Raw genomic sequence first — 27750 nt, forward strand, 5'->3', positions numbered from 1 at the left:
GCATTGGTTGATACCTACATATCATAATAATATAATATACATAATATACTGCACATTGGATGTTGTATAAATGAACCAGTGAGTATGTCTTTGTTACAAAAAAGTGACACTAGTGTGTCTTGCAGAAGTGTCATTATGTCACTCAACAATAGGCTTCAACATGAACACGAGATTGATGTGCATCACGGTGCAAATGTATATATATATATTCACGTTGGCATGTGTTAAAACTCTCAAATTACATTAGGTGAAATTTTGTATGCAAATCATTCATGTGATCTAATGAAGAAATTGAATTAAACTGTTCAAATCAAACTTCAAATCATTTAAAAGACGTAAAAACACTGGAGGCAAGTTCCTTAATGATCAGTGACAGAACATTTTAATACATTCAAACAGCCATAAAAATAAATCCCCAATAATAAATCCCCAATGATAAATCCCCAATGATAAATCCCCAATAATAAATACCGCCAGGGTGCCAATGCAGGCTGACCTAACCATGATGCCAAGTGGGGCGATTGGTAAGATGTTTATTTTACCTTTATTTAACCAGGCAAGTCAGTTAAGAACAAATTCTTATTTTCAATGACGGCCTAGGAACAGTGGGTTAACTGCCTTGTTCAGGGGCAGAACGACAGATTTGTACCTTGTCAGTTCTGGGATTTGAACTTGCAACCTTCCGGTTACTAGTCCAACGCTCTGACCACTAGGCTACCCTGCCGCCCCTTGCAAGTCTTAAAATCAGTGACCGCTTGGAATCAAATATGAATTATTATAAAAGACAACAAAAAAACGAAATAGGTGCATTTCATACAACGCAGTGCGATAATGTGAAACTCTTTTGGGAATACAATCTAACATTTAGGCAAAAGACAGAAAATCATAGCATACACAATTTGGTTTGTGTCAGTATATAAAAAACAAAAACAAAGCAACGGTTTCATAATACAGTATGTATATAAAATAATTTTAAAGTAACTTCACTTACAAAATGAATCAGCTCTTTGGTTACAAATATTTATTGTTTATTAGTTAAGACTTTCAACCTTCATTCAAACAGATAGTGACCTGAATGACGGTTGGGGGACGAGGCCCAGATTTTACATTCATGTATATGTGAGAAGGTGAACGAGGACCGTCAGCAAAATGGGAGGTCAAACATAAATAAGTAGCTGTGAGAAGGATAATCAGATTTTTTTATTTATTTTTTTTAATCGACAACGCTTCTCACAGAAAGTGTTGTCCACCTTGAGTCTTCTCCTCCTCGAGTTTGTGGATGAACGCACCCGGCTATGCCTTGATGGACCTTTCCAACGTCGCTGTCGATTGATGCTCTGCGAAGCCTGGAGGTGAATCCTGGGAATGTCGGCAAACTGAGAACGGAGAACTCCAGGTCTGGTTGGTCTGGAATCATTTGAGGATAGCCAGAGCTGCCTCTCTGATACAGGATGCAGCTTTCTCAATGTCCTCTTCAGTCTGCTCGATGGTGACCACTACCCGGATCCTGCAGACAGTGGGGCCGTCATGGCAAATGTCATCTTTCAATGCTATGATAACTTCCAATAGATATTCTACTCATTTACAACAAAAACTGGATACATAACCTTCATGTTAATATATATATATATTTGATAAACTTACGAAGGCGGAGGGAGAAACCGCTCCTCTTTATCCAAGTACCGAGCTAGGGTGAGTGCGATCTGTCTCTCCAAACACTGGTCAATGAAGAACAGTAGAACAATCAAACACAACCTACACAAACAGCCCTCAGGGAAAACCAAGGCCACTTGTCTAAAAGAAACTCATGGTATCCATATCTCTACAGTAGTTCCTTCATATGTAATGTAAAGTAACAAACACTCACCTATGAGCAAAAAAAACTCAACATAGTAAAAGCCAATGTTTATCATTAAGACACTAGGTGTTCTAAAATATGTCATACAAATGTAGATGTCTTACGTAATCTACGATGCTGCGAAGCATCCTCACGTCAGTGTCTCTGGATCCAGAGCTTCTCTCTAGCTGTAGGTGAAGGGCAGGGGCATAAACTTCCCCTATTACCTTCACCCCAGGAATCCTGCAATACAGAGGACGACATCTACATCAGAATAGTGTAAATACAGATTTCACAGCAGAATAAGAGTCGATTTGAAAATATTTATTCACCAAATCATACATAAAAATAAAAAATCTAAACCAGATAAGTATTACAACTTTGAAAGGACTACTACTTCTACAAACCCTTGAGAAACCAAAACACCGAAATTCCCAATGTCTTACGCATATTGAATATGAAGTGCTTTCTCCCTACAGACTTCTTGGAACAGAAGAATTCTTAGCAACCCTGTGGTCATAACTCTGAACATGCTTCCCTTTTAGAGTCGTTGCAGTTTTCAGCTCTGGGAAGCTATTTACAAGGAAAGGAGGTTCTTCTAGTGCTGCTTTTCCACAGTAACACCAGTGTTCCACCCTGATGTTATACTAGAGACATGGGGTTTACATATCTAGGGCTGACAATGAGGACTTGTGAAGAGCAGAATCAACAACATCTGCATCATCAAGACAGTTGCTTTGTGAGAAGGTGTCAAAGTCCACATTTAACCCTTGTTATGTAAATGACAGCTGAAAAGTACCAGTGGCCTGGCTTTGTCGCTAAGTGAGAGCAGGTCTGCCGGAGCCATGGCCCAGTGAGACATGGGTGCCAGCCCACGTAGATGGAAACAGAGGAGTCTGAGCCTTTTGGGTAAAACACTGGGGTAAAACACTGGGCTAAATCCTGAGCCTTTTTGGGGTAAAACACTGGGCTAAATCCTGAGCCTTTTTGGGGTAAAACACTGAGGTAGATCCTGAGCCTTTTTGGGGTAAAACACTGGGGTAGATCCTGAGCCTTTTGGGGTAAAACACTGGGGTAGATCCTGAGCCTTTTGGGGTAAAACACTGGGGTAGATCCTGAGCCTTTTGGGGTAAAACACTGGGGTAGATCCTGAGCCTTTTGGGGTAAAACACTGGGGTAGATCCTGAGCCTTTTGGGGTAAAACACTGGGGTAGATCCTGAGCCTTTTGGGGTAAAACACTGGGGTAGATCCTGAGCCTTTTGGGGTAAAACACTGGGGTAGATCCTGAGCCTTTTGGGGTAAAACACTGGGGTAGATCCTGAGCCTTTTGGGGTAAAACACTGGGGTAGATCCTGAGCCTTTTGGGGTAAAACACTGGGGTAGATCCTGAGCCTTTTGGGGTAAAACACTGGGGTAGATCCTGAGCCTTTTGGGGTAAAACACTGGGGTAGATCCTGAGCCTTTTGGGGTAAAACACTGGGGTAGATCCTGAGCCTTTTGGGGTAAAACACTGGGGTAGATCCTGAGCCTTTTGGGGTAAAACACTGGGGTAGATCCTGAGCCTTTTGGGGTAAATCACCGGGGTAAAACACTGGGGTAAAACACTGGGGTAGATCCTGCATGGAAATGTTCCGATGTTCCAATCATATTGACCCCTTTGTTAACTTCCCAGTACATTGTGTCAGATATGAAATACTTACTACATCCCTATGGAACAAGACTGATTTTGTGATGTATAGCCTAGCTATGGTATAGAGACAGCCAATATAAGCAGTGGGGGGGGGGGGGGGGGGGGGGGGGGGGATCTGGATAAAGAGAGACATGTGAGCCTCAAAACTAGGAGGAGGTCTCCTCAGAGATATCCTATTGCCAGACGAGAGGAAGAGATGCTAAGCAGACACCATGGAACAGTCGCAGGGAGAATCCATGGAAAACAGAGACATGCGAGAGACTGCTGTTATGGTTTGGTGTATAGGATTTCAACATGTGTAAAAACACATATGGATAACCCCAGGGTCCCGCACAGAGGTTGAGCGAAGAAGGTAAAAGGGGAAGGTTTTGTCAGAGCAGCGCAATGGCGTGTGGAGATCTCATTGTTAAAAGGTGTAATAAATAACTGAAAATGTCTGCGTCTCGTTTTAACTACTCCCACACCCTGCCTATATTCACTGTTTTCTTGAGTTGGGTTTCATTTCAATAAAATTGATTTAAAGCTTTTTTTTTTACATCACCCAATGTCAAAGTGCTATACAGAAACCCAGCCTAAAACCCCAAACAGCAAGCAATGCAGAAGTATGGTGCCTAGGAAAAACTCCCTAAATAGGCAGGAACCTAGGAAGAAACCTAGAGAGGAACCAGGCTCTGAGGGGTGGCCAGTCCTCTTCTGGCTGTGCAGGGTGGAGCTTATAACAGAACATGATTGGTTTTCACTTTTTTTTTCAGTCAGGAACAACCTGACTGCTAGGACATACAGTTGAAGTTGGAAGTTTACATACACTTAGGTTGGAGTCATTAAAACTCGTTTTTCAACCACTCCTCAAATTTCTTGTTAACAAACTAGAGTTTTGGCAAGTCGGTTAGGACATCTACTTTGTGCATGACACGTACATTTTTCAACAATTGTTTACAGACAGATTATTTCACTGTATTTCAATTCCAGTGGGTCAGACGTTTACATACACTAAGTTGACTGTGCCTTTAAACAGCTTGGAAAATTCCAGAAAATTATGTCATGGCTTAAGAAGCTTCTGATTAATTGACATCATTTGAGTCAATTGGAGGTGCACTTGTGGATGTATTTCAAGGCCAACTTTCAAACTCAGTGTCTCTTTGCTTGACATCATGGGAAAGTCAAAAGAAATCAGCAAAGACCTCAGAAAAATAATTGTAGACCTCCACAAGTCTGGTGCAATTTTCAAACGCCTGAAGGTACCACGTTCATCTGTACAAACAATAGCACGCAAGTATAAACACCATGGAACCACACAGCCGTCATACCGCTCATGAAGGAGACGCGTTCTGTCTCCTAGAGATGAACGTTCTTTGGTGCGAAAAGTGCAAATCAATCCCAGAACAACAGTAAAGGACCTTGTGAAGATGCTGGAGGAAACAGGTTCAAAAGTATCTATATCCACAGTAAAATGAGTCCTATATCAACATAAGCTGAAAGGCTGCTCAGCAAGGAAGAAGCCACTGCTCCAAGACAGACATAAAAAAGCCAGATTACGGTTTGCAACTGCACATGGGGACAACGATCGTACTTTTTGGAGAAATGTCCTCTGGTCTGATGAAATCAAAAATAGAACTGTTTGGCCATAATGACCATTGTTATGTTTAGAGAAAAAAGGGGGAGACTTGCAAGCCGAAGAACACCATCCCAACCATGAAGCACGGGGTGGCAGCATCATGTTGTGGGGGTGCTTTGCTGCAGGAGGGACTGGTGCACTTCACAAAATAGATGGTATCATGGGGAAAAATTATGTGGATATATTGAAGCAACATCTCAAGACATCAGTCAGGAAGTTAAAGCTTGGTTGCAAATGGGTCTTCCAAAGTTGTGGCAAAATGGATTAAGGACAACAATGTCAAAGTATTGGAGTGACCACCACAAAGCCCTGACCTCAACCTATAGGACATTTGTGGGCAGAACTGAAAAAGCATGTGCGAGCAAGGAGGCATACACACCTTACTCAGTTACACCAGCTCTGTCAGGAGGAATGGGCCAAAATTCACCCAACTTATTGTGGGAAGCTACCCGAAATATTTGACCCAAGTTCAAGTTGTTTAAGGCAATGCTACCAAATACTAATTGAGTGTATGTAAACTTATGACCCACTGGGAATGTGATGAAAGAAATAAAAGCTGAAATAAATCACTACTATTATTCTGACATTTCACATTCTTAAAATAAAGTGGTGATCCTAACTGACCTGAGACGGGGCATTTTTACTCGGATTAAATGTCAGGAATTGTGAAAAACTGAGTTTAAATGTATTTGGCTACGGTGTATGTAAACTTCAGACTTTCTGAAGTCTTGGCTGATCTCTTGATTTTCTGATGTCAATCAAAAGGGGCTTGAAGGTAGGCCTTGAAATACATCCACAGATACACCCCCTATTTAGTCAAATTATTTTATTTTGCCTATCAGAAGCTTCTAAAGCCATTACATAATTTTCTGGAATTTTCCAAGCTGTTTAAAGGCACAGTCAACTTAGTGTATGTAAACTTCTGACCCACTGGAATTGTGGTACAGTGAAATAATCTGTCAGTAAACAATTGTTGGAACAATGACTTGTGTCATATACAAAGTAGATGTCCTAACAGACTTGCTAAAACTATAGTTTGTTAACAAGAAATTTGTAGAGTGGTTGAAAAACAAGTTAATGACTTCAACCTAAGTGTATGTAAACTTCTGACTCCAATTGTGCGCCGCCCTATGGGACTCCCAATCATGGCCGGTTGTGCTACAGCCTAGAAATTAACCAGGGTCTGTAGTGACGCCTCTAGCACTGAGATGGCAGTGCCTTAGACACTGCGCCATCTCGGGAGCCCCAATGATATCAATCACAAAATATGCATTAAGGCGGCCTGGATCTTATCGTTCAATGGAAAGTTCACAAGACCATGCAACATAACAATTCCTTTCCCAGGACAAAAAAATCAACTTAACTTACTCTTGCAACGCTTTGTGGACGTGTTTGCACTTCTCCCTCAGGATGGTAAAAATGTCTACAACACAAGAGAAGGGAAAAAGGTTCAGTATTTTTCATTCTCAGATTGAAGCACCAGACGAGCCAAGTTCCAGCTGGCGTACAGTAATTAGTTTACCTTGGCCAGTGTGTGGCTGGCATCTTTTCAACAGGGAGTGAGACTGGGGTCTGCTCGGCAGTGCTAAGTGCACTCGACCTCAGCTCACGCTGTGAGACACGCGTGAGTGCACACACGCACGTAAGCATACTTAGCATTCACACACACACACACACAAATGTACTGTTCAAGCACCAATCACACCTAATAACACAAACACTGAAAATAACTTTCACTGGACATACACACTTAGAAATTGGACTGCCATTCCTAGAATCATCCTTATTGGAGGAGAGGAAAAGCTGTCCAGGTTGTGAACAGTGCATGTGGTTTGGATCAGAAACTCAAATTGATCACATGGTGTTTCACTGAAACGCTGCTAATTCAATCAGGAATAGTCAAAGTCTGGAGTCATTTGATTAGAATTTAATAAACAAATGAGTTGATAGAACAATTATTTGCCCCCTGATATTAATGTCTAAGTGTAAGATATGGTGTGTGTGTGTGTGTTTGGAAGAATCCTTGTTGCGAGTGTATGTGTGTGTCTCTCGTTCATCTACCTGGGTCTTCCTCCATGATGTTAAGGGCCTCTATGGCTGCAGCAGCCAGCATGGGGGGCAGGGAGGCAGAGAAACAGTACCCCTGGCCTGACAGACGCTGAGAAACACAACACATCAGACCTGGGAAACACAGAGAAACAATACCCCTGCCCTGACAGACACAAATCATCTTGTTTGCTCAGAACCAATAGTTACAAAGTGCAAACTCTAAATTGAATCAAGTGCCTGAAATACTTATCCTATACTATAACTTGTCCATTACCTAAACACCCATATCAAAGCAGTCAGCATTCAAAAGTCAGTATTCACACCTGTACATCAGACGTCAGACCTGCACGTCAGACCTAGACGTCAGACCTGCACGTCAGACCTGCACGTCAGACGTCAGACCTGCACGTCAGACGTCAGACCTGCACGTCAGACGTCAGACCTGCACGTCAGACGTCAGACCTGCACGTCAGACGTCAGACCTGCACGTCAGACGTCAGACCTGCACGTCAGACGTCAGACCTGCACGTCAGACGTCAGACCTGCACGTCAGACGTCAGACCTGCACGTCAGACGTCAGACCTGCACGTCAGACCTGCACGTCAGACGTCAGACCTGCACGTCAGACGTCAGACCTGCACGTCAGACGTCAGACCTGCACGTCAGACGTCAGACCTGCACGTCAGACGTCAGACCTGCACGTCAGACGTCAGACCTGCACGTCAGACGTCAGACCTGCACGTCAGACGTCAGACCTGCACGTCAGACGTCAGACCTGCACGTCAGACGTCAGACCTGCACGTCAGACGTCAGACCTGCACGTCAGACGTCAGACCTGCACGTCAGACGTCAGACCTGCACGTCAGACGTCAGACCTGCACGTCAGACGTCAGACCTGCACGTCAGACGTCAGACCTGCACGTCAGACGTCAGACCTGCACGTCAGACGTCAGACCTGCACGTCAGACGTCAGACCTGCACGTCAGACGTCAGACCTGCACGTCAGACGTCAGACCTGCACGTCAGACGTCAGACCTGCACGTCAGACGTCAGACCTGCACGTCAGACGTCAGACCTGCACGTCAGACGTCAGACCTGCACGTCAGACGTCAGACCTGCACGTCAGACGTCAGACCTGCACGTCAGACGTCAGACCTGTACGTCAGACGTCAGACCTGTACGTCAGACGTCAGACCTGTACGTCAGACGTCAGACCTGTACGTCAGACGTCAGACCTGTACGTCAGACGTCAGACCTGTACGTCAGACGTCAGACCTGTACGTCAGACGTCAGACCTGTACGTCAGACGTCAGACCTGTACGTCAGACGTCAGACGTAATTGTATACAAACATAGACATGTTTTCCTCTTTCAAAGTAGAGCTTTACATGTTACAGCTGTTTTTAGAAAACAACTCATCATTGAAAGCATGTTCGCTTTGTGCGTGTATGTTTGCGTGTGTGTGTAAACTGCTTATGGGAATTTCTCCAAGTGTGTGTCCTTTGGAAATAAGAAGAGACAGTTTAGGGAGCAAAACCAGTTTACACAGTGGGCCTCCAAGACTATGACTGGGAAATACTGCACTCCAATCTGTAAAAAGCCCATTATCAATACCTGATGGTCTATGACGAACGACCTTCCACAGCAGAAGCCGCCGATGGAAGCCACAGCGTTCTCCATGTTGGCACTAATGAGGTCAATATCGTCAATCTGAAAATGACAAATAGGAACCAAATGGAGGGTAGTGAGATCCACCACACAGAACCCAGGGTCATGTTCACGAGGGCACACAATAAGACGTTTCGCAACAGAAAATGTAAGCAAGCGTTTCCAATTGTCCAGGTAGTCCCTCCCTGTTTCAGTCAGTTATCTTCCGTTCCATGAACATGAACCAGATTTAATCCATCCTATGGGGTTGGCTGTGTGGCATACTACTCACGTTGACCCCAAAGTGTTCCGTAACCCCTCTGCCATGTTCTCCCAGCACCCCGAACGACATACTCTCCTCCAGGAAGATGCGGACCTTGTACTTGTACTTCAGCTTCACCTGGTGGCCAATAGAAATATGAGATGGAAGGTGGAACATACCAAACACTATATTCTGTTGTAACGTGCTAGAAACTTGTCCCATAGACTGAAAGTGGAAAAAAGGGCGAGCGCTCATTTATATAGCTGCAGTTGATACTTCTATCAAAATACTGTATAATATGAACCACGAATCCAAGTACCATCATTACAAAGTACCACATATGACACACATAGCTCTATGGGAATCAACAATCTGTGTGCTCAAACTCAACAGTAAAAAAAAAAAAAAGGTCAACCATCTTGGGATATAATGGAACCGTATTGGGTCACTCACCAGGTCTGGAAGGGGACAAACATCTGCAGTGTTTATATACAGCCCCTCCACTATGATGAACCTCCTGGTCACTCTGGCCTTCCGAGGATTCTACAGCAATAGAACAAGATGGGTTTGAGAAGTGTGACTTTCTAAAATGGCCTCCACACACTTACAGGTCAACTGGATGGTGTTGAAACAAAAATGGTGGCAGCCCTCACACAGATTGCGTCCCAATTAAACCCCCCCCCCCCCCCCCCCCCCCCCCCAGAGTGCACTTGTGAGATTTCCTTCATGGATTTGAGAGGAAATGACTAGTATATGCCTACACCAATCAAATGCCTTTAAATGTGGGGACTAGTGAAGAAGCGCAAGCTTCAGTAAGGAGATATTATTGAGACTCAACAAGAGTCTACATCTCAATTCTTCACCCATCGTCTGAAGTGGGCACTTCCCGTCATGAATTGAACTGTTGGAAACTCCCATCAGCCAGAACTTACACCATTCCTATACTTTTAAATCCATGCTTGATTCCTTGCGTCCCCTCTCAAAGATTCCTTCTCAAAACACAATGGACGAGGTCAGAGATCCCTCCCCTGGGTTTTAAGAAGGAGGTGGGGAGGTGAGGATGCAAGAAAATTCAATTGAGATACATACTCAGTGGGAGTAAGTGCACACTTAAAGGAAAAACATGTTTTTTTTTTTTATAAAAATAAAAAAAATAAATAAAAAAATCGGGATGAAGAGATTGGTCAAGTGGATGGTGTTGACAAAATGGTGGCAGGCATGACGTTGACTAACCCTCTGATCCTCGATCTCCTGTTCTTTGAGCAGTCTCTCCAGATCTTCCATGTCGTTGTGTTTGAAGTACTTGATGAAACTGCGGGAGGCTTGGAGACCCTTTTGTATGGAGAAACATGCCGCCTCATCCCTGGAAAGATTCAAATAAATATGGATTCAAAATGCTTGTTGGAGACTAAATTGAAATAGGACTAGTTGGCTTGTTGAACCAATGGGGGGGTGAGAGAGAAACTTACACAAACACTATGTCTCCTCTCTTGGAGTAGGCAGGTATAGCACTAGCTATCGTTGCAAAGCCATAGGAATAGATGATGGCCTCCTCTGTTTTCATGAACTTGGCCAAACGATCCTCTAACTCCAAGTGGACATCTGGAATGATCCCCCCCAAAAAATGTCAGAGTTATGGAGACAAATGGAACAATAAAAAAAAATACAAATGTTTTAAAGAGACCGACATGGATGTACATGTACAGACTGACAACCCTTCAGTCTACATTTGTACATATTGACACATAGGGACATCTTGTAAGATCTGAAATACACAAGAGGATAACTGAGCTGCAAATCAAATTTGATTTGTCACATGAGTCAAATAAAACAGGTACAGTGTAATGCACCTGTTAATTAAAGGTACATTTATTAACAGGTACAGTGTAATGCACCTGTTAATTAAAGGTACATTTATTAACAGGTACAGTGTAATGCACCTGTTAATTAAAGGTACATTTATTAACAGGTACAGTGTAATGCACCTGTTAATTAAAGGTACATTTATTAACAGGTACAGTGTAATGCACCTGTTAATTAAAGGTACATTTATTAACAGGTACAGTGTAATGCACCTGTTAATAAAGGTACATTTATTAACAGGTGCATTTAGTTAATAAATAAACTAAATGTAAAAACATAAAAGAGCAGCAAAATAATAACGAGGCTATATGGGGGGGGGGGGGGACTGGTACCAAGTCAATGTGCAGGGGTACAGGTTAGATTTTATTTGACCTTTATTTAACTAGGCAAGTCAGTTAAGAACAAATTCTTATTTTCAATGACGGCCTAGGAACAGTGGGTTAACTGCCTATTCAGGGGCAGAACGACAGATTTGTACCTTGTCAGCTCGGGGATTTGAACTTGCAACCTTCCGGTTACTTGTCCAACGCTCTAACCACTAGGCTACCCTATAATATGTACAGTACCAGTCAAAACACACCTACTCATTCCATGTCGTTTTCTCTCACATCAAAACTACATGGAATCATGTAGTACATGACTCCATATCATTGGGCTCCCAAGTAGCGAAGCGGTTTAAGGCACTGTATCTCAGTGCTAGAGGCGTCACTACAGGCCCTGGTTCAAAATATATTTTATATTTGAGATTCTTCAAAGTAGCCAGCCTTTGCACACTCTTGGCATTCTCTCAACCAGCTTCATGGAGGTAGTCACCTGGAATGCATTTCAATTAACAGGTGTAATTTGTTAAAAGTCTATTTGTGGAATTTCTTTCCTTCTTAATGCGTTTGAGACAATAATGTGTGTTATGACAAGGTAGGGGTGGTATATAGAAGATGGCCCTATTTGGTAAAAGACCAAGTCCATATTATGGCAAGAACAGCTCACATTAGCAAAGAGAAATGACAGTCCATCAACCTGGAACATTTCAAAAACTTTGAAAGTTTCTTCAAGTTCAGTCGTAAAACCAATCAAGCGCTATGATGAAACTGACTCTCATGAGGACCGTCACAGGAAAGGAAGACCCAGAGTTACCTCTACTGCAGAGTATGAGTTCATTAGAGTTACCAGCCTCAGAAATTGCAGCAAAATAATAAATACTTCAGAGTACAATTAAGACACATCAACATTAACTGTTCAGAGGAGACTGCGTCATGGTCAAATTGCTGCAAATAAACCAGTACTAAAAGGACACCAATAAGAAGACTTGCATGGGCCAAAAAAAATTGCAATGGACATTAGACTGGTGGAAATCTGTCCTTTGGTCTGATGAGTCCAAATTTGAGATTTTTGATTGTCAACACAGTCTTTGATACGCAGTGTAGGTGAACGGATGATCTCCGCATGTGAGGTTACCACAATGAAGCATGGAGGAGGTGTCATGGTGCTTTGCTGGTGACAATGATTTATTTAGAATTCAAGGAACACTTAACCAGCATGGCTACCACAGCATTCAGCAGCGATACACCATTCCATATGGTTTGCACGTAGTGGGTCTATCATTTGTTTTTCAACAACACAATGACCCAACACACCTCCAGGCTGTGTAAGGTCTATTTGACCAAGAAGGAGAGTGATGTAGTGCTGCATCAGATGACCTAGCCTCCACAATCATCCAACCTCAACCCAATTGAGATGGTTTGGGATGATTGGACCGCAGAGTGAAGGAAAAGCAGCCAACTAGTGTTCAGCATGTGGGAACTCCATCAAGACTGTAGAAAACGCAAAGCATTCCTCATGAAGCTGGTTGAGAGAATGCCAAGTGTGCAAAGCTGTCATCAAGGTAAAGGGTGGCTACTTTGAAGAATCTCAAATATGAAGATTTTTTAAATGCATTTGTTTAACACTTTTTTGGTTACTACATGATTCCATGTGTTATTTCATAGCTATTTCATTGTTTCATAATGTAGAAAATAGTAAAAATAGAGAAAAACCCTGGAATAAGTAGCTGTGTTCAAACTGACTGGTACTGTACATTTAGGTAGGGGTAAAGTGACTATGCATAGATATTAAACAGAGATTATCAGCAGTGTAAAAATATGCAAATAGTCCGGATAGCCATTTGATTAGCTGTTCAGCAGTCTTATGGCCTGGGGGTAGAAGCTGTTAAGAAGCCTTTTGGACCTAGACTTGGCGCTCCGGTACCGCTTGCCATGCGGTAGCAGAGAGAACAGTCTATGACTAGGGTGGAGTCCTTGACAATTTTTAGGGCTTTCCTCAGACACAGTCTGGTATAGAGGTCCTGGATGGCAGGAAGCTTAACCCAGTGATGTACTGGGCCATAAGCATTACCCTCTGTAGCTCCTTGCGTTGATGCAACCAGTCAGGATGCTCTCGATAGTGCAGCTGTAGAACGTTTTGAGGATCTGAGGAGCCATGCCAAATCTTTTCAGTCTCCTGGGGGGGAACAGGTATTGTCATGCCCTCTTCACTACTGTCTTGGTGTGTTTGGACCATGATAGTTTGTTAGTGATGTGGACACCAAGGAACTTAAAGCTCTCAACCTGCTCCATTACAGCCCCGTCGACGAGAATGGGGGTGTGCTGGGCCCTCCTTTTCATGTAGTCCACGATCATCTCCTTTGTCTAGATCACATTGAGGGAGAGGTTGTTGTCCTGGCACCACACTGCCAGGTCTCTGACCTCCTGCCTATAGACCGTCTCATCGCTGTCGGTGATCAGGCCTATCACCGTTGTGTCTTCGACAAACTTGGTGTTGGAGTCGTGCTTGGCTACGCGGTCATGGGTGAACAGGGAGTACAGGAAGGGCCTAAGCAAACACCCCTGAGGGGGCCCCCGTGTTGAGGCTCAGCGTGGCAGAGGTGTTGTTGCCTACCCTTACCACCTGGGGGCTGCCCATCAGGAAGTCCAGGATCCAGTTGCAGATCGAGGTGTTCAGTCCCAAGGTCCTTAGCTTAGTGATGAGCTTTGAGGGCACAATGGTGTTGAACGCTGAGCTGTAGTCAATGAACAGCATTCTCACGTAGGTGTTATATATGTCCAGGTGGCAAAGGGCAGTGTTAAGTGCAAGAGCTTGCGTCATCTGTGGATCTGTTGGGGTGGTATGCAAATTGGAGTGGGTCTAGGGTTTCCGGTATAATGGTGTTTATGTGAGCCATGACCAGCCTTTCAAAGCACTTCATGGCTACCGACGTGAGTGCTACCGGTCGGTAGTCACTTAGGCAGGATAGCTTGGTGTTGTTGGGCTCAGGGACTATGGTGGTCTGCTTGAAACATGTTGGTAGTACAGACTCATGTCAGGGATAGGTTGAAAATGTCAGTGAAGACACTTGCCAGTTGGTCAGCGCATATTAGGATTACACATCCTGGTAATCCATCTGGCCCTGCGGCCCTGTTAATGTTGACCTGTTTAAAGGCCTTACTCACATCGGCTACGACGAGCGTGATCACACAATCGTCCAGAACAGCTGGCGCTCTCATGCATGCTTCAGTGTTGCTTGCCTCGAAGCGTGCATAGAAGTAATTTAGCTCATCTGGTAGGCTTGTGTCACTGGGCAGCTCATGGGTGGGCTTCTCTTTGTAGTCCGTAATAGTTTGCAAACCCAGCCACATTCGATGAGCGTCGGAGACGGTGTAGTAGGTTTCAATCTTAGTCCTCTATTGACACTGTCTGTTTGATGGCTCGTCTGAGGGCATAGTGGGATTTCTTATAAGCATCCAGATTAGAGTCCCACTCCTTGAAAGTGGCAGCTCTAACCTTTAGCTCCGTAGTATTGAGCGAGTCACTGCTACTTCCTGCTTTAGTTTTTGCTAGTAGGCAGCAATCAGTAGGATAGAATTATGGTCAGATTTGCAAATGGAGAGAGAGCTTTTTATGCATCTCTGTGTGTGCAGTAAAGTTGGTCTAGAGTTTGCACATGTAACATGCCGGTAGAAATTAGGTAAAACTGATTTAAGTTTCCCTGTATTAAAGTCCCTAGCCACTAGGGGCGCCACCTCTGGATGAGCATTTTCTTGTTTGCTTATGGCTTTATACAGCTCGTTGAGTGCGGTCTTTGTGACCGCATCGGTTTGTGGTGGTAAATAGACAACTACGAAAAATAGATGAAAACTCTATTGGTAAATAGTGTGGCCTGGTCCTTTATCTGGAGTAAATCCTTTGAATACGACTTAAATAAATCTTTGTCCAGTTTGAGGCGAGTAATCGCTGTTCTGATATCCAGAAGCTCTTTTCGGTCATAAGAGATGGTGGCAGGAACATTATGGACAAAATAAGTTTTAAAAAACAAGGTGAAAAACCTCCCACAAAACACCACAATTGGTTAGAAGCTCGTAAAAAAAAAAGCAGCCATCTCCTCCGGTTCTCAGAGCATGATTTTTCTTTAGAGCAACTCACCAAAGGTTCCATAGAAACCTCTTGGACCACAGGTACCAACACCATACCTCCTGAGAGAAGTCAAGGCCTTTTGCTGTCAGGGAAAGAGGGGAAATAGAGCAATTGATATTCATTGAAATGCTTTTCTCCTCCTACAAATATGCACTGCCGCTATAGGCATGTGTGGTGATGGTATGTTTAGAAAGCCTAAACAAAACAAATAGATGGGTCAGCTGACAATGTCAAAAAAACAATGCGCACCCTTCAAATGGGGCAGAAGTGCGTGAGTTGTTGAGTTGCCAGATGGCGACCAACAATGACAAGAAACAGCCATGTGGGGAATCATTAGTGACTCGTTTCAGCTAGTTTCTTGTTCTTGATACCATGTCTTGTTTTGACTGATTTCATGTCAATGCTAATATGGCAAAAATATTTGCTAGCTAGCGAACCAACAACTTTAACAACGTATTTGAGAGACAAGTGCTCATTGTGCAAATGTATTTATGTTTTCAATAAACATTGGGATGGAGAATAAATATAGTTTACATGTTGTCAACATTCTAAACCAACTGTCTGTTTTGCCCCATAGCTGTGCATGTGTCAGGTGTGTTGCTAAACAACCAACATGTCTATAGGGTTAAGCCTAAGAGATACACCATTTGTTGTCAACATAGGCTACTAGTGCCCATAGGGGTACTTGGCATATGGACAATTAATATGGGAACACGGGGCTGTTCCATCATTTGTCGTGTAAAAACAGACTTAATGGTCAAATGAATAGTCCCGATCGGTTGAACCGAGGCAGGCAGAGTAAAATGTAATTTGGAATACAGTAACCTAAATAGGTTGAGAACCAGTGCAATAAGCCATGATTACTGAATGATTGTTTTTGTTTTAGTTTCAGTGTTCATCTCCACAAAAGTATTTTGCTCATGTCTTTAGCATTGTACTGTGCCAACAGTTAATCAAAATGTAATCAAAAATATCTTAGAAAATAAACAAAAAAAAGGTATGCTTCTACTTAAAATAGTACAGACCTTCACTCGCTCGTTGTCAAGGAAACCCAAGAAGTTAAATGAAGCAAAGTTGATGCACTCTTTTCCATTTACAATGATTTTGTGGCTTGGTGGGCTGTAAAATAAAACACCTGCTATTAGCTAAACACAACACAAGGTTCACTTGATGTTAGAATGAAGTGAGGTAGACAGCTAAGACTGGCCAGGGTACTGTTCAGTAGGCAGAAAACGTTGTACATGGTTTCAAAACAGTTAACTTGTTCGACAAGACCACATATTGTAGTTTTTGCTACGGTGTGCCCTACTGAACAGGACCCAGGTATTTGACTGTACTGTGTAAAGCAAAAATAAATGTCTAGATTTGCCTACTCAGAAAGATGTTACAGCATAAGGCTGTGAGATCATTCACTGCACTTCAAAAACAAGTCAATAAAGCATCATTAGCTTACCCAGTGACGATGTCATAATTGAGGGAAGGATGGTCTTTAGACATAGGAGGGACAAGGGGTTCTGGTTGCCATTCTTCAATTAAGTCCTCCTTTTCCTGTTATAGACCAACACTACGGAGTTAACACATTGTGCCAGAAACAGTTGCACGCAGAATGTCCATCCAGAGTGTCCAATGCACTCACAGGTGGGTGAAACCATTTTTCTCTACCTTCTCTGTGAGGTCTGAACGCTCCTGTAGTTTGTACGTCTTTGAAAACAGCAGTCTGATGATCCACAATATGAGGATCCCCTCCAGGACCAGATGGTAGGCAGGTGCCTGGGGAGAGAAATGGGTCAAATCTTATTTGTCACATGCGTAGGATACAACAGGTAGACCTTACCGTGAAATGCTTACTTACAAGCCCTTAAACAACAATTCAGTTCAAGAAAGAGTTAAAACATATTTGCTAAATAAACAAAATAACGACGTTATATACATACAGGGGGTACCGGTACCAAGTAAATGTGCAGGATTAAAGGTTAGTCGAGGTAATTTGTACATGTAGGTAGGGATAAAGTGACTATGCATAGATAATAAATAGTGATTAGTAGCAGTGTCAATGTAAATAGTCAGGGTGGCCAGTTGATTTGTTCAGCAGTCTTATGGCTTGGGGGTAGAAGCTGTTAAGGAGCCTTATGGACCTAGACTTGGTGCGCCGGTACCGCTTGCCGTGTGGTAGCAAAGAGAACAGTCTATGAATAGGGTGGAGTCCTTGACAATTTTTAGGACCTTCCTCTGACATCGCCCCATCGATGAGAATGGAGGCCTGTGTACGGACCTCCTTTTCCTGTAGTTCACGATCAGTTCCTTTGTCTTGCTCACATTGAGGGAGAGGTTGTTGTCCTGGCACCACACTGCCAGGTCTCTGACCTCCTCCTTATAGGCCGTCTCATCGTTGATCAGGCCTACCAACGTTGTGTTGTCAGCAAACTTAATGATGGTGTTGGAGCCATGACTGGCCACACAGTCGTGGGTGAACAAGGAGTACAGGAGGGTACTAAGCACGCACACCTAAGTGGCCCTGTTTTGAGGATCAGCATGGCAGATGTGTTGTTGCCTACCCTTAACACCTGGGGGCTGCCCATCAGGAAGTCCAGGATCCAGTTGCAGATCGAGGTGTTCAGTCCCAGGGTCCTTAGCTTAGTGGAAATTATGGTGTTGAACGCTGAGCTGTAGTCAATGAACAGCATTCTCACGTAGGTGTTCCTTTTGTCCAGGTGGGAAAGGGCAGTGTGGAGTGGAATTGAGATTGCATCATCTGTGGATCTGTTGAGGCGGTATGCACATTGGAGTGGGTTTAGGGTTTCTGGGATGTTGGTTTTGATGTGAGCCATGACCAGCCTTTCAAAACACTTCATTTCTAACGACGTGAGTGTTACGGGGCGGTAGTCATTTAGGCAGGTTCCCTTCTCTTTCCTGGGCACATGGACTATGGTGGTCTGCTTGAAGCATGTAGGTATTACAGACTCGGTCAGGGAGAAGTTGAAAATGTCAGTGAAGACACTTGCCAGTGGGTCCGCACATGAATACACGTCCCGGTAATCTGCTCTGAATACACATCCCGGTAATCTGCTCTGAATACACGTCCTAGTAGTCCGTCTGGCACCACGGCCTTGTGAATGTTGACCTGTTTAAAAAGGTCTTGCCCACACTGGCTACAGCGAGCGTGATCACACAGTCATCCGGAACAGCTGGCGAGCTCCTTGAAAGCAGCAGCTCTGGCTAGCTCCCATATGGGGGAGCGGTAATCGTGCTTACCAACGCTAGGATCATTACAGTATCTTAGGTACTTCCCCTCTCCCAAACCATGTAAAGCAGTTGTTGACAAGTGTACTCAAGTAAAAGTGGTCCTAATTTTACTTGCAAAATTGAACTCAACACGCAATAGGTCTACTGTCGTTCCATTTTAACTAAGAACCATGCTGACATGTCCCAAAAAATGACAAGCACAGATGCCTATACTTGTTAGGTTAGCCCATGATCATGACCGATTAACACCGGTTTTGGAAGCATAAGGACCTTCTCTTTCAAATGAGTGTTGAAATAATATTTTAATTGATACATGCCTTTTTAGGGTTAGGGTTTCCACACTGACAATATTTTCATGTTTACAGCACTTGTTTATAAAAAACAGATGGAAGACCGAGTGGACTACCTGTGCTAATTAACCATCTGCATCTTCGAACACCTGTGTGTAAACGGAAGACACAGACGCCACAAACTGAAAAATACTGTCCGCTGCAACTGTTAAAACAGTACACAGTTAGAGTGTATTTTGCATTTGTGAAATTATTTTTGATGTGACATGAAAGTAGAAGGATTTATGTTTCTAAAACCGTACCGCAGCTGAGAATCGATTCACGTTTACATTAAATATTTGTCTGTTTTGACTTCGAACCAATTCGCCTTTAAACAGAACATCTACGGTCCTTGGACTATAAAATAGTAATTTTTGGCTCCTTTCGTCCATAATTGGGCTACTGTTAAGGAAATAACATCACTTACTCAACAAACAATATGTCTACTAACAAAATGTGGCTCCATTTCACGGGGTATTGATCAGCAACTCAAGATAATAGCTCTCAAATCATAAGATATCTGGTGATCAATGAAATTGGAACAAACTCTACCCAAAAACTATCAAAATAGGCCCTCGACGTGGAACAGGTGAAATAAAAAGAAATACGTGTGTGTTTCGAAATTAAGATAATGGCAAATGTATGTAGTGTAAAGTTCTGTTATAAAATCATCACAGCCCCCCTTCATATTTATCTCACTACGATTGGCTCATACTACAAAATCGAACGACGCACCTCTGACACGAAAGACTATTGGCTACAATATTCTGTCAATCATACCAGGTAACAATATGAAGTACACTTCCTGAAAAACCGGAGTTCTGTCATTTCTCTCTTTTTACATAGTTTAATGCACAAACAACATATGAGACAGTTTTTTGTAACTGAACAGAATACATCTACAACTTCAAATTTAAAAAAAGTATTTAAATAAAGACAAATTACCTCGTAGAGTGCTTGTACCATCTCCACTAACACCCACTGCTGCCCCGACGCCATCTTGGTTACCTGATCACATGGTCAACGTCATTATCCGTAAAATGAAGGGTGCGTTCGTAAGTTCACTCTGGTTATCCACTCCAATTAATTAACGAAACCGCAACACCGGTTGAATATAACGGATGTCAGTCGCAAAATTGTTGCCAGCAGCACAGTTAGTCACCAACCCAATAGAACACATGAAAACAGCCTAACCAGCTCTACTAATACGAATGAAATGGTGGTGTTCTCTCATTTGTGTCTGGAAGTAGTTAGCCAACTTTAGACAGTAAGTTTGGGTGCTTGACTGCCGTTGTAAGGTCAGAACGCTCGCATCAACCCTACTCCTTGGCCATAGCATCCAGTGTGCGCTCTGGACGGTCCTCTGAATTTGCGAACGGACAATCTGACAACGCTCTGAATTTAAGAACGACCAGACCATCCTCTAGCACTCCAGAGTGAATTTACGAACACACCCGAAGATGCGCAAGGCCTCTAGCGAATGCGCATATAGGGGTGCGCCCCTTTCCGGGCCATGGCTTGAAGGGTTTGCGCTTTTCTCAAATGATCGTCAAAAGTTTAAATCTCCGGGGTGAACTATATTTCAAAAGCTTAGAAATCGCTTTTTTTTTAAACGCAGATTTATGTTTATTTTTTTTTTAAGGCAAAGGTACAAGACTGTACATACCAGAATTAGGGGGCAAACAAACTGCTCATCCCATACAATGGCGCGGTCTGTATCGCCCAATCAGAGAGCAGATTACAAGTGACGTGACCTGTTAGCGACACGTAAAGGCATGTTTGCAAACAGAGACCCCCGTGTTTCAATAAATACCTTGATTACTTAAAAAAATAAAAAATAAATTTTCAAAACAGATCACATGAGTTGTATCTTATCTGTGATTGGACGATACAGACAGTGAGGCTCATGGTTAGTGTATGTTTTTGGTGCTATTTGAAACAGAATCTGACACTAAAAACACGACTTCTCAACACAAACGTGGCCTGCTTCGCTACGTTTTAACTTTCTGGAACGTTCAATTGAACGGAAACGACGCTGTACTGAACGACCAGTTGAAAAATGGGGAGGGGTTGGGGAACGCTGTCAGCATGTCCACTGCCTTTTGACAACGTCACTCATTGCTTTAAAGCTACACCCATCAAACGGTGACACACATCAAATCAAATTGTATTAGTCACATACACATATTTAGAAGATGTTATTACGGGTGTAGCAAAATGCTTGTGTTCCTAGTTCCAACAGTGCAGTAATATCTAAAAATTCACAACAATATACACACATCTAAATGTAGAATAATGGAATTACGAAATATATAAATACTAGGACGAGAAATGTCAGAGTGGCGTTGACTAAAATACATTAGAAGTCTGTTCAAAAGTCTACCTCAAAGTCTGTTCAAGAACGTATTGGGGAAACATGTCGTTGAGTACAAACCGTTCTGCGACATAGCAAACGTTCAATCGAACTGAATGAACAGGTTTCCATCCAACCTTTTTATTGGGGTGAAGTATCCAGGGGTGTAACTTTCACTGGGGATAGTGCAATGTGATACAAAAAGCAGCAATGGTGTGGTTTTTGACCATGCGGACGCCTCCGATTGGCTGGGTAGGCTGCTTGGTGTGTTCAGTCAGCTGGATTTAGCACTGCTCAGACACCACAGAGTGGGCTGACAGGCTGTGTGAAGGCAAAGCTTTGGGAAGGCTGGCAAAACAAGCAAGGAAGAGTTGAGCATAGTTCAGTGGGTATGTTTGCACTCTTTAACCGAGTTTTGAAAAGCAAGCAGAGCAGAAACTGGCTACTCTTTAGTTGACTGATGTAACTGCTGTTTAACTTAACAGAAAAATACGAAACTAGTGTTTGTTCTGAGCTAGTATTGCAACTGGCATGTATGGTAATGTTAGCTAATGTTTCATCCCCTCTCAACTGAGGTGAATGAATAAGTTCCGCTAGCTCTTAGTAGCTACTACAGCCAGGTCAGCTCTAGGCTCTAGTTATCTGTCAGATAGTAAAAATAGCCACCCCATATCACTATCTAACAGCTGTTGTTTGTATGGGAATGTTTTGTAGCCTTTGTTTTGTCCCGTTTTAGAAATACATGAACTTGGCTAGCTTTTGCCAGTTGATGTACGTCAGAGAGAGCAGGCTAAAAGTTGGCTAGCGTGAGCTATTCTTTTTGCCTCAATTACACTATACTGAATAAAATTATGAAACCATTGGTCAAATGATTGAAGATTGATGTTTTTTTAAGTGCAATGTGAGCTGTATTAGTCAGAATGGTAATGTTATGTTATTGATCTGTCCATTTCCCTAGCTAATTCCCTACTGACACAGTCATTTTAATTTTACCTTTATTTAACTAGGCAAGTCAGTTAAGAACAAATTCTTATTTTCAGGCCTAGGAATAGTGGGTTAACTGCCTATTCAGGGGCAGAACGACAGATTTGTACTTTGTCAGCTCGGGGATTTGAACTTGTAACCTTCCAGTTACTAGTCCAACGCTCTAACCACTAGGCTTAATGTAGTAAACTATAGCCTTAACATAGGCCTATTTAGGAAGTACATTTCCTTGGAAAGATAACTGCCACGTGCTTCTCCACCCATGCATAGGCTATAGCCTACTCTATTTAATTGAGACCACACGTGCACCTGATCTCGCAAGTATGGCTACTAAACTGGAAGCAGCAAGAACTATGACAGCTACGTTTTGTAATGTCCTATAGGATATTGTCTACCTTTTAGTAGGACGATTTTCAAGCAGTGACAAATAAATGGGTAATCAATACTTATTGAAAATTAAATGTACAATGCTCGCTCACCATAGTAGCCTAACCTATGTGCACGTTATGCCTTTTCCTTTTCAATTATGATTATATTTTTTGATTGCACTTCAACTCATGTCGGTTGAGCGCCCTCCATTTTCCATTATTTATATTTATTTACAGACAATGTAGTAAACTACAGTATAATCATATTTAAGTTAATTTCATATTCAAGTTAACTGCCACGTGATTCTCCACCCATGTAGGCAGCCTACTCTATTTAAATGAGACTACACATACTAGGCACACTTGAACTCTCACACCCAACAAGGAGAAGTTGGCTACTGAAGTGTGTGAATAATGCGAGAGAAAAAAATCTGCTTTTAATACAATAGGTAGGCTAATGCATACAAAGCTGAAAGAGGACTGTTTCCAAATCATCTGTGGGACAACAAAAATAAGTCCATCACAAAGTTGTTTGTCTGACCGCCGCTCCTGCCCGCAACATGAAAAATGCCGAAAGCCGACCTCGCTGCAATGATCTCTGTCGGGACCCACATGTCCCACATGCATCACGCGGGAATGCAGCCCTCTAGTGCCGTCAGTTCACAACACCATGCTCATCATGTCTTAGCGGAATCAGATGGTGACATGGGATCCCAGTAGGGTCGAACAGCCAGGGAAGACCAGTCTACGGAGCTCCGGTGAATTTTGTAGTATATTAACAATATCAGTGAACGATACAAAGTTACATCTTGAGTTGATGGGTAGGCCTACAGTAGCTACAGGAAAGCAGTTTAAGGCTTAAAACTACCGTCTGGGATCTGGGAATAATGGTAATTTCAATTATTGAACAATTGATTCTATTCCTGGATAATATAATGTATAAATGCACACCTAGGTAATCCTTTTCATGCCTAATTTTAGGAGGATCAGATGGTGACAGGGGTCTCAGCAGGGTCAGGCAGCCAGGGAAGACCAGTCTGTGACAGAGGTGATGTGAATTGTTGCAGATACAACACTTTTTTCTCTCTGTGCAGCAAACACTGGACAAACCAGATGCTATTTTAAGGCAGTCTGACAAACCTCCAAAGTTCATTTCCAAACTGTATCAAAAGTTGATAGAGGCTTTTCCCTATGACACAAAACATGTAAAACAAAAGTGTGAGGAAGATCTGGTAGAAGCTATTGATGATGATGAATGGATACAGATACTGTGTGTTGGAATGCCCAGTCATGTTCATATCATCACAGACATAGATTACGGCAGTTTAAGGCCATCCATAGAACATACTAAATTCCAGTGAAACTGAATTACACACACTCAGAAATGTACTTCCTCTGCTGGAGGTGTAAAACACAAAAGGGGAACATATTTGCATATGTTATGGTCTTGTGAAGGCTGGCTCAATTCTGGCAAAGAGTATGTTCTTTTATCTCAGCATGTCTACAGATTCTCCCTTCTCCCTGTTATGTTTGCTTAGAAAGGTTGATACTGGACACTTATCTGAAGAAACTGTATAACCAAGCATTTCTAGTGTCTAAGAAATGCACTGCTATTACCTGGAAGGATGGATGCCTTATATGGAATACAGTACGACTAAAGGAGTCTGTATTGAAAACATGCCAACGTCTGGAGAGATCCCTATTTAGACAATCGCTAGCTGCTGGGCTACTCAGTCCTGGCCCTGGGAGTCTGCCGTCCTGTGGGTTGTCGCTCTGGCATTGGCCTAACACCGAAACCACTAAGGTCCTAAGCTGAGTGGGGTGTGTTGGGTTTGGGGGGCTGCAGAGTGGTGGACCCCTAGAGACAGGACGGGGCGACCCAGCTATATTGTTTGCAAGTTTTTTTTAAAGCTCTACAGTACTATTAGTCCTATGAGATTAATTATATGGAGGATTTGCTGTTTCAGTTTTTTAATGAATATTTGAAGTGTTTGTGTTTTTTTTCTTTGTTTTTTTTCCCCCAAACCTTTCCCGTAGGAATTTAAAAAATTAAAGGTGTGAACTAGGAAGGAAATTGTGTTGGGAGAGAGTTGAGTTAATGACTAGACCGATGGGGGTTGGGCGTGCAGGCGGCTCGGGCTGGCTGGTTGGTTTGGCTGAAATTTGATATAGAAGATGTCTTAATAAAGACAATCAGTTTTTTATTTGTTATGCAATTGATTAAAGGTGCAACATAATATGTATTATTGAATTAACTTTGATCTAGTTCAGTCTTATTGATCACTTAAACATATTCAATAATGATATATTACCTAGCTGGATTACTGTGGGCATTTTTCTTAATTTTTGTTCGAAAAAAATATGGTTTATTGAATTGTGCAAAAATGCAGGAAATAACCTTTAGATGCCCACAAAAATTCTGGGGGAGGACCAGGTTATGTTCCCCCCAGTTCTAAAACCAAAGTGGAGCCCCTGGAGGTAGTCATTAAAAAAATCATGGTAAACACTATTATTGCACACACTTGTTAAGCACATTTTTACTCCAGAACTTATTTAGGTTTGCCATAACAAAGTGGTTGAGTACTTATTGACTCAAGACATTTCAGCTTTTCATTTTTTATTAATTTGTAAACATCTCTAAGAACATAATTCCACTTTGACATTATGGGGTATTGTGTGTAGGCCAGTGACACAAAATCTAAAATCTCCATAAAATGGGGCTCCTGAGTTGTGCAGTGGTCTAAGGCACTGCATCTCAGTGCTAGAGGCGTCACTACAGACCCTGGTTCGATACCAGGCTGTATCACAACTACCCGTGATTGGGAGTCCAGTAGGGCGGCTCACAATTGGCCCAGCGTCGTCTGGGTTAGGGTTTGGCCGGGGTAGGCCATCATTGTAAATAAGAATTTGTTCTTAACTGGCTTGCCTAGTATAATAAAGGTTCAAGAAAAGAAACAAAATAAAAATGCAGGCTATTACACAGCAAAATGTGGAAAAAGTCAAGGGGTGTGAATACTTTCATATACTCACTGTATATGATGGTGTATAGAGACAGTATGGACAGTATATGAATAGAAAAGGTGTTTACAGCAGTAGTTATTTAGGATGAGCATTGACTAGAATATAGTATATACATATGAAGTGGGAATAACATATGTAAACATGTTCTCGATAGCTGGTGTACGACCTTCCCAGAATTATTCTGCAGTCTCTCTTCTGGACACGCTACAGCTGAGCAGTCATTGCTTAGGGATTTTGACGCATTGCCTCGGAGCGACAGTATCAAGCATAACATTATTAGGAGTCACACAATGATATCTACGACTCGGGATGCAGTTTATTAGGTTGCAGATTAATTGAAGCTGCAATATGCAACTTTTTGGGCAACCCGATATACTTTTAATTTCGGTTTTGTACACCTCCTTAAGAAAAGCTGAAAAGACTCTATTTTTTGGTTATTGAAAAGATATTTCACAGAGGTTGAGATGGTACAGTGATTCTCTACACTATACTAGCTTGTTTTTTTCACATAAACCTAAATTAGGGAAACTATTAGACTTTTAGCAACCAGGAAATGGAGGAGCGATTTCTGCTTATTTCACCTTTAAATGATGATGAACTTCACAGGGATGCACTGTGATGCACTGTGATGAGCTTTGTGCTCCTTTCCACTAAATATTGAGGGTCTTATTCTGGTGACATGATGTTACTTTGTAAATTTGTCTTTTTGAGTAAAATACGTTGGTTACTCATATCTGCTGTCCTGCGCCTGACTCTCTACACCAGCTACAAACACAGGATCCTTACACACATTCACTTTAGAACAAAAAAATTGGAGACAAAACCACCAGTAGAGTTGAAAATGCAATGGAAACACATTTAACTTGTATTTTTTTTCTATTACATGGAAATTTAATCGCAGAAGTTATTGTTATGTGCACTACTTCATCACGCATAGCATTTTACCCACAACATGTCAATTTGATGGAAACGTCTCTGGTGGGAAAATGCACATATTTTTTTATTTTACCCCTATTACTAGCCTGTTCAACCTCTCTTTCGTGTCGTCTGAGATTCCCAAAGATTGGATAGCAGCTGAGGTCATCCCCCTCTTCAAAGGGGGGGGACACTTTTGACCCAAACTGCTACAGACCTATATCTATCCTACCCTTCTAAGGTCTTCGAAAGCCAAGTCAACAAACAGATTACCGATCATTTCGAATCCCACCGCACCTTCTCCGCTATGCAATCTGGTTTCAGAGCTGGTCATGGGTGCACCTCAGCCACGCTCCTAAACTATATCTTAACCACCATCGATAAGAAACAATACTGTGCAGCTGTATTCATTGACCTGGCCAAGGCTTTCGACTCTGTCAATCAACACATCCTCATCGGCAGACTCGATAGCCTTGGTTTCTCAAATGATTGCCTCGCCTGGTTCACCAACTACTTCTCTGATAGTGTCAAATTGGAGGGCCTGTTGTCCAGGCCTCTGGCAGTCTCTATGAGGGTGCCACAGGGTTCAATTCTGGAACAGACTCTCTTCTCTGTATACATCAATGATGTCACTCTTGCTGCTGGTGAGTCTCTGATCCACCTCTATGCAGACGACACCATTCTGTATACCTCTGGCCCTTCTTTGGACACTGTGTTAACAACCCTCCAGACGAGCTTCAATGCCATACAACTCTCCTTCCGTGGCCTCCAACTGCTCTTAAATACAAGTAAAACTAAATGCATGCTCTTCAACCGATCGCTGCCCGCATCTGCCTGCCCGTCCAGCATCACTACTCTGGACGGTTCTGACTTAGAATATGTGGACAACTACAAATACCTAGGTGTCTGGTTAGACTGTAAACTCTCCTTCCAGACTCACATCAAACATCTCCAATCCAAAGTTAAATCTAGAATTGACTTCCTATTTCGCAAACAAAGCATCCTTCACTCATGCTGCCAAACATACCCTCGTAAAACTGACCATCCTCGACATCCTCGACTTCATCTATGTCATTTACAAAATAGCCTCCAATACCCTACTCAATAAATTGGATGCAGTCTATCACA

At 42.6% G+C, this 27750-nt stretch overlaps 1 protein-coding gene across 2 annotated transcripts; it reads right to left on the reverse strand.

Moving 5' to 3' along the window:
• Window positions 1–363: 363 nt before the first annotated feature.
• Window positions 364–20757, reverse strand: sptlc1 (serine palmitoyltransferase, long chain base subunit 1). Of its 2 annotated transcripts, none has more exons than XM_020458020.2 (16): window positions 20648–20757; window positions 19927–19989; window positions 17072–17179; window positions 16863–16957; window positions 16435–16528; window positions 15419–15491; window positions 10570–10702; window positions 10334–10463; window positions 9554–9643; window positions 9131–9238; window positions 8806–8901; window positions 7205–7301; window positions 6512–6566; window positions 1963–2080; window positions 1645–1718; window positions 364–1507 (listed from the first exon to the last, which is right to left on the reverse strand). In XM_020458020.2, exons 2-16 carry the CDS (start codon window positions 19978–19980, stop codon window positions 1414–1416), a joined length of 1419 nt encoding a protein of 472 aa, XP_020313609.1. In that variant the 5' UTR covers window positions 19981–19989; window positions 20648–20757; the 3' UTR covers window positions 364–1413. The 2 variants fall into 2 exon arrangements, with proteins under 2 accessions (XP_020313609.1, XP_031658791.1); XM_031802931.1 differs by lacking the exon at window positions 20648–20757 and having other exon boundaries at window positions 364–1355; window positions 1400–1507; window positions 19927–20402.
• Window positions 20758–27750: the final 6993 nt, after the last annotated feature.

The sequence above is a fragment of the Oncorhynchus kisutch genome, linkage group LG23 (genome assembly GCF_002021735.2).
Source record: "Oncorhynchus kisutch isolate 150728-3 linkage group LG23, Okis_V2, whole genome shotgun sequence".
Classification (NCBI taxonomy): domain Eukaryota; kingdom Metazoa; phylum Chordata; class Actinopteri; order Salmoniformes; family Salmonidae; genus Oncorhynchus; species Oncorhynchus kisutch.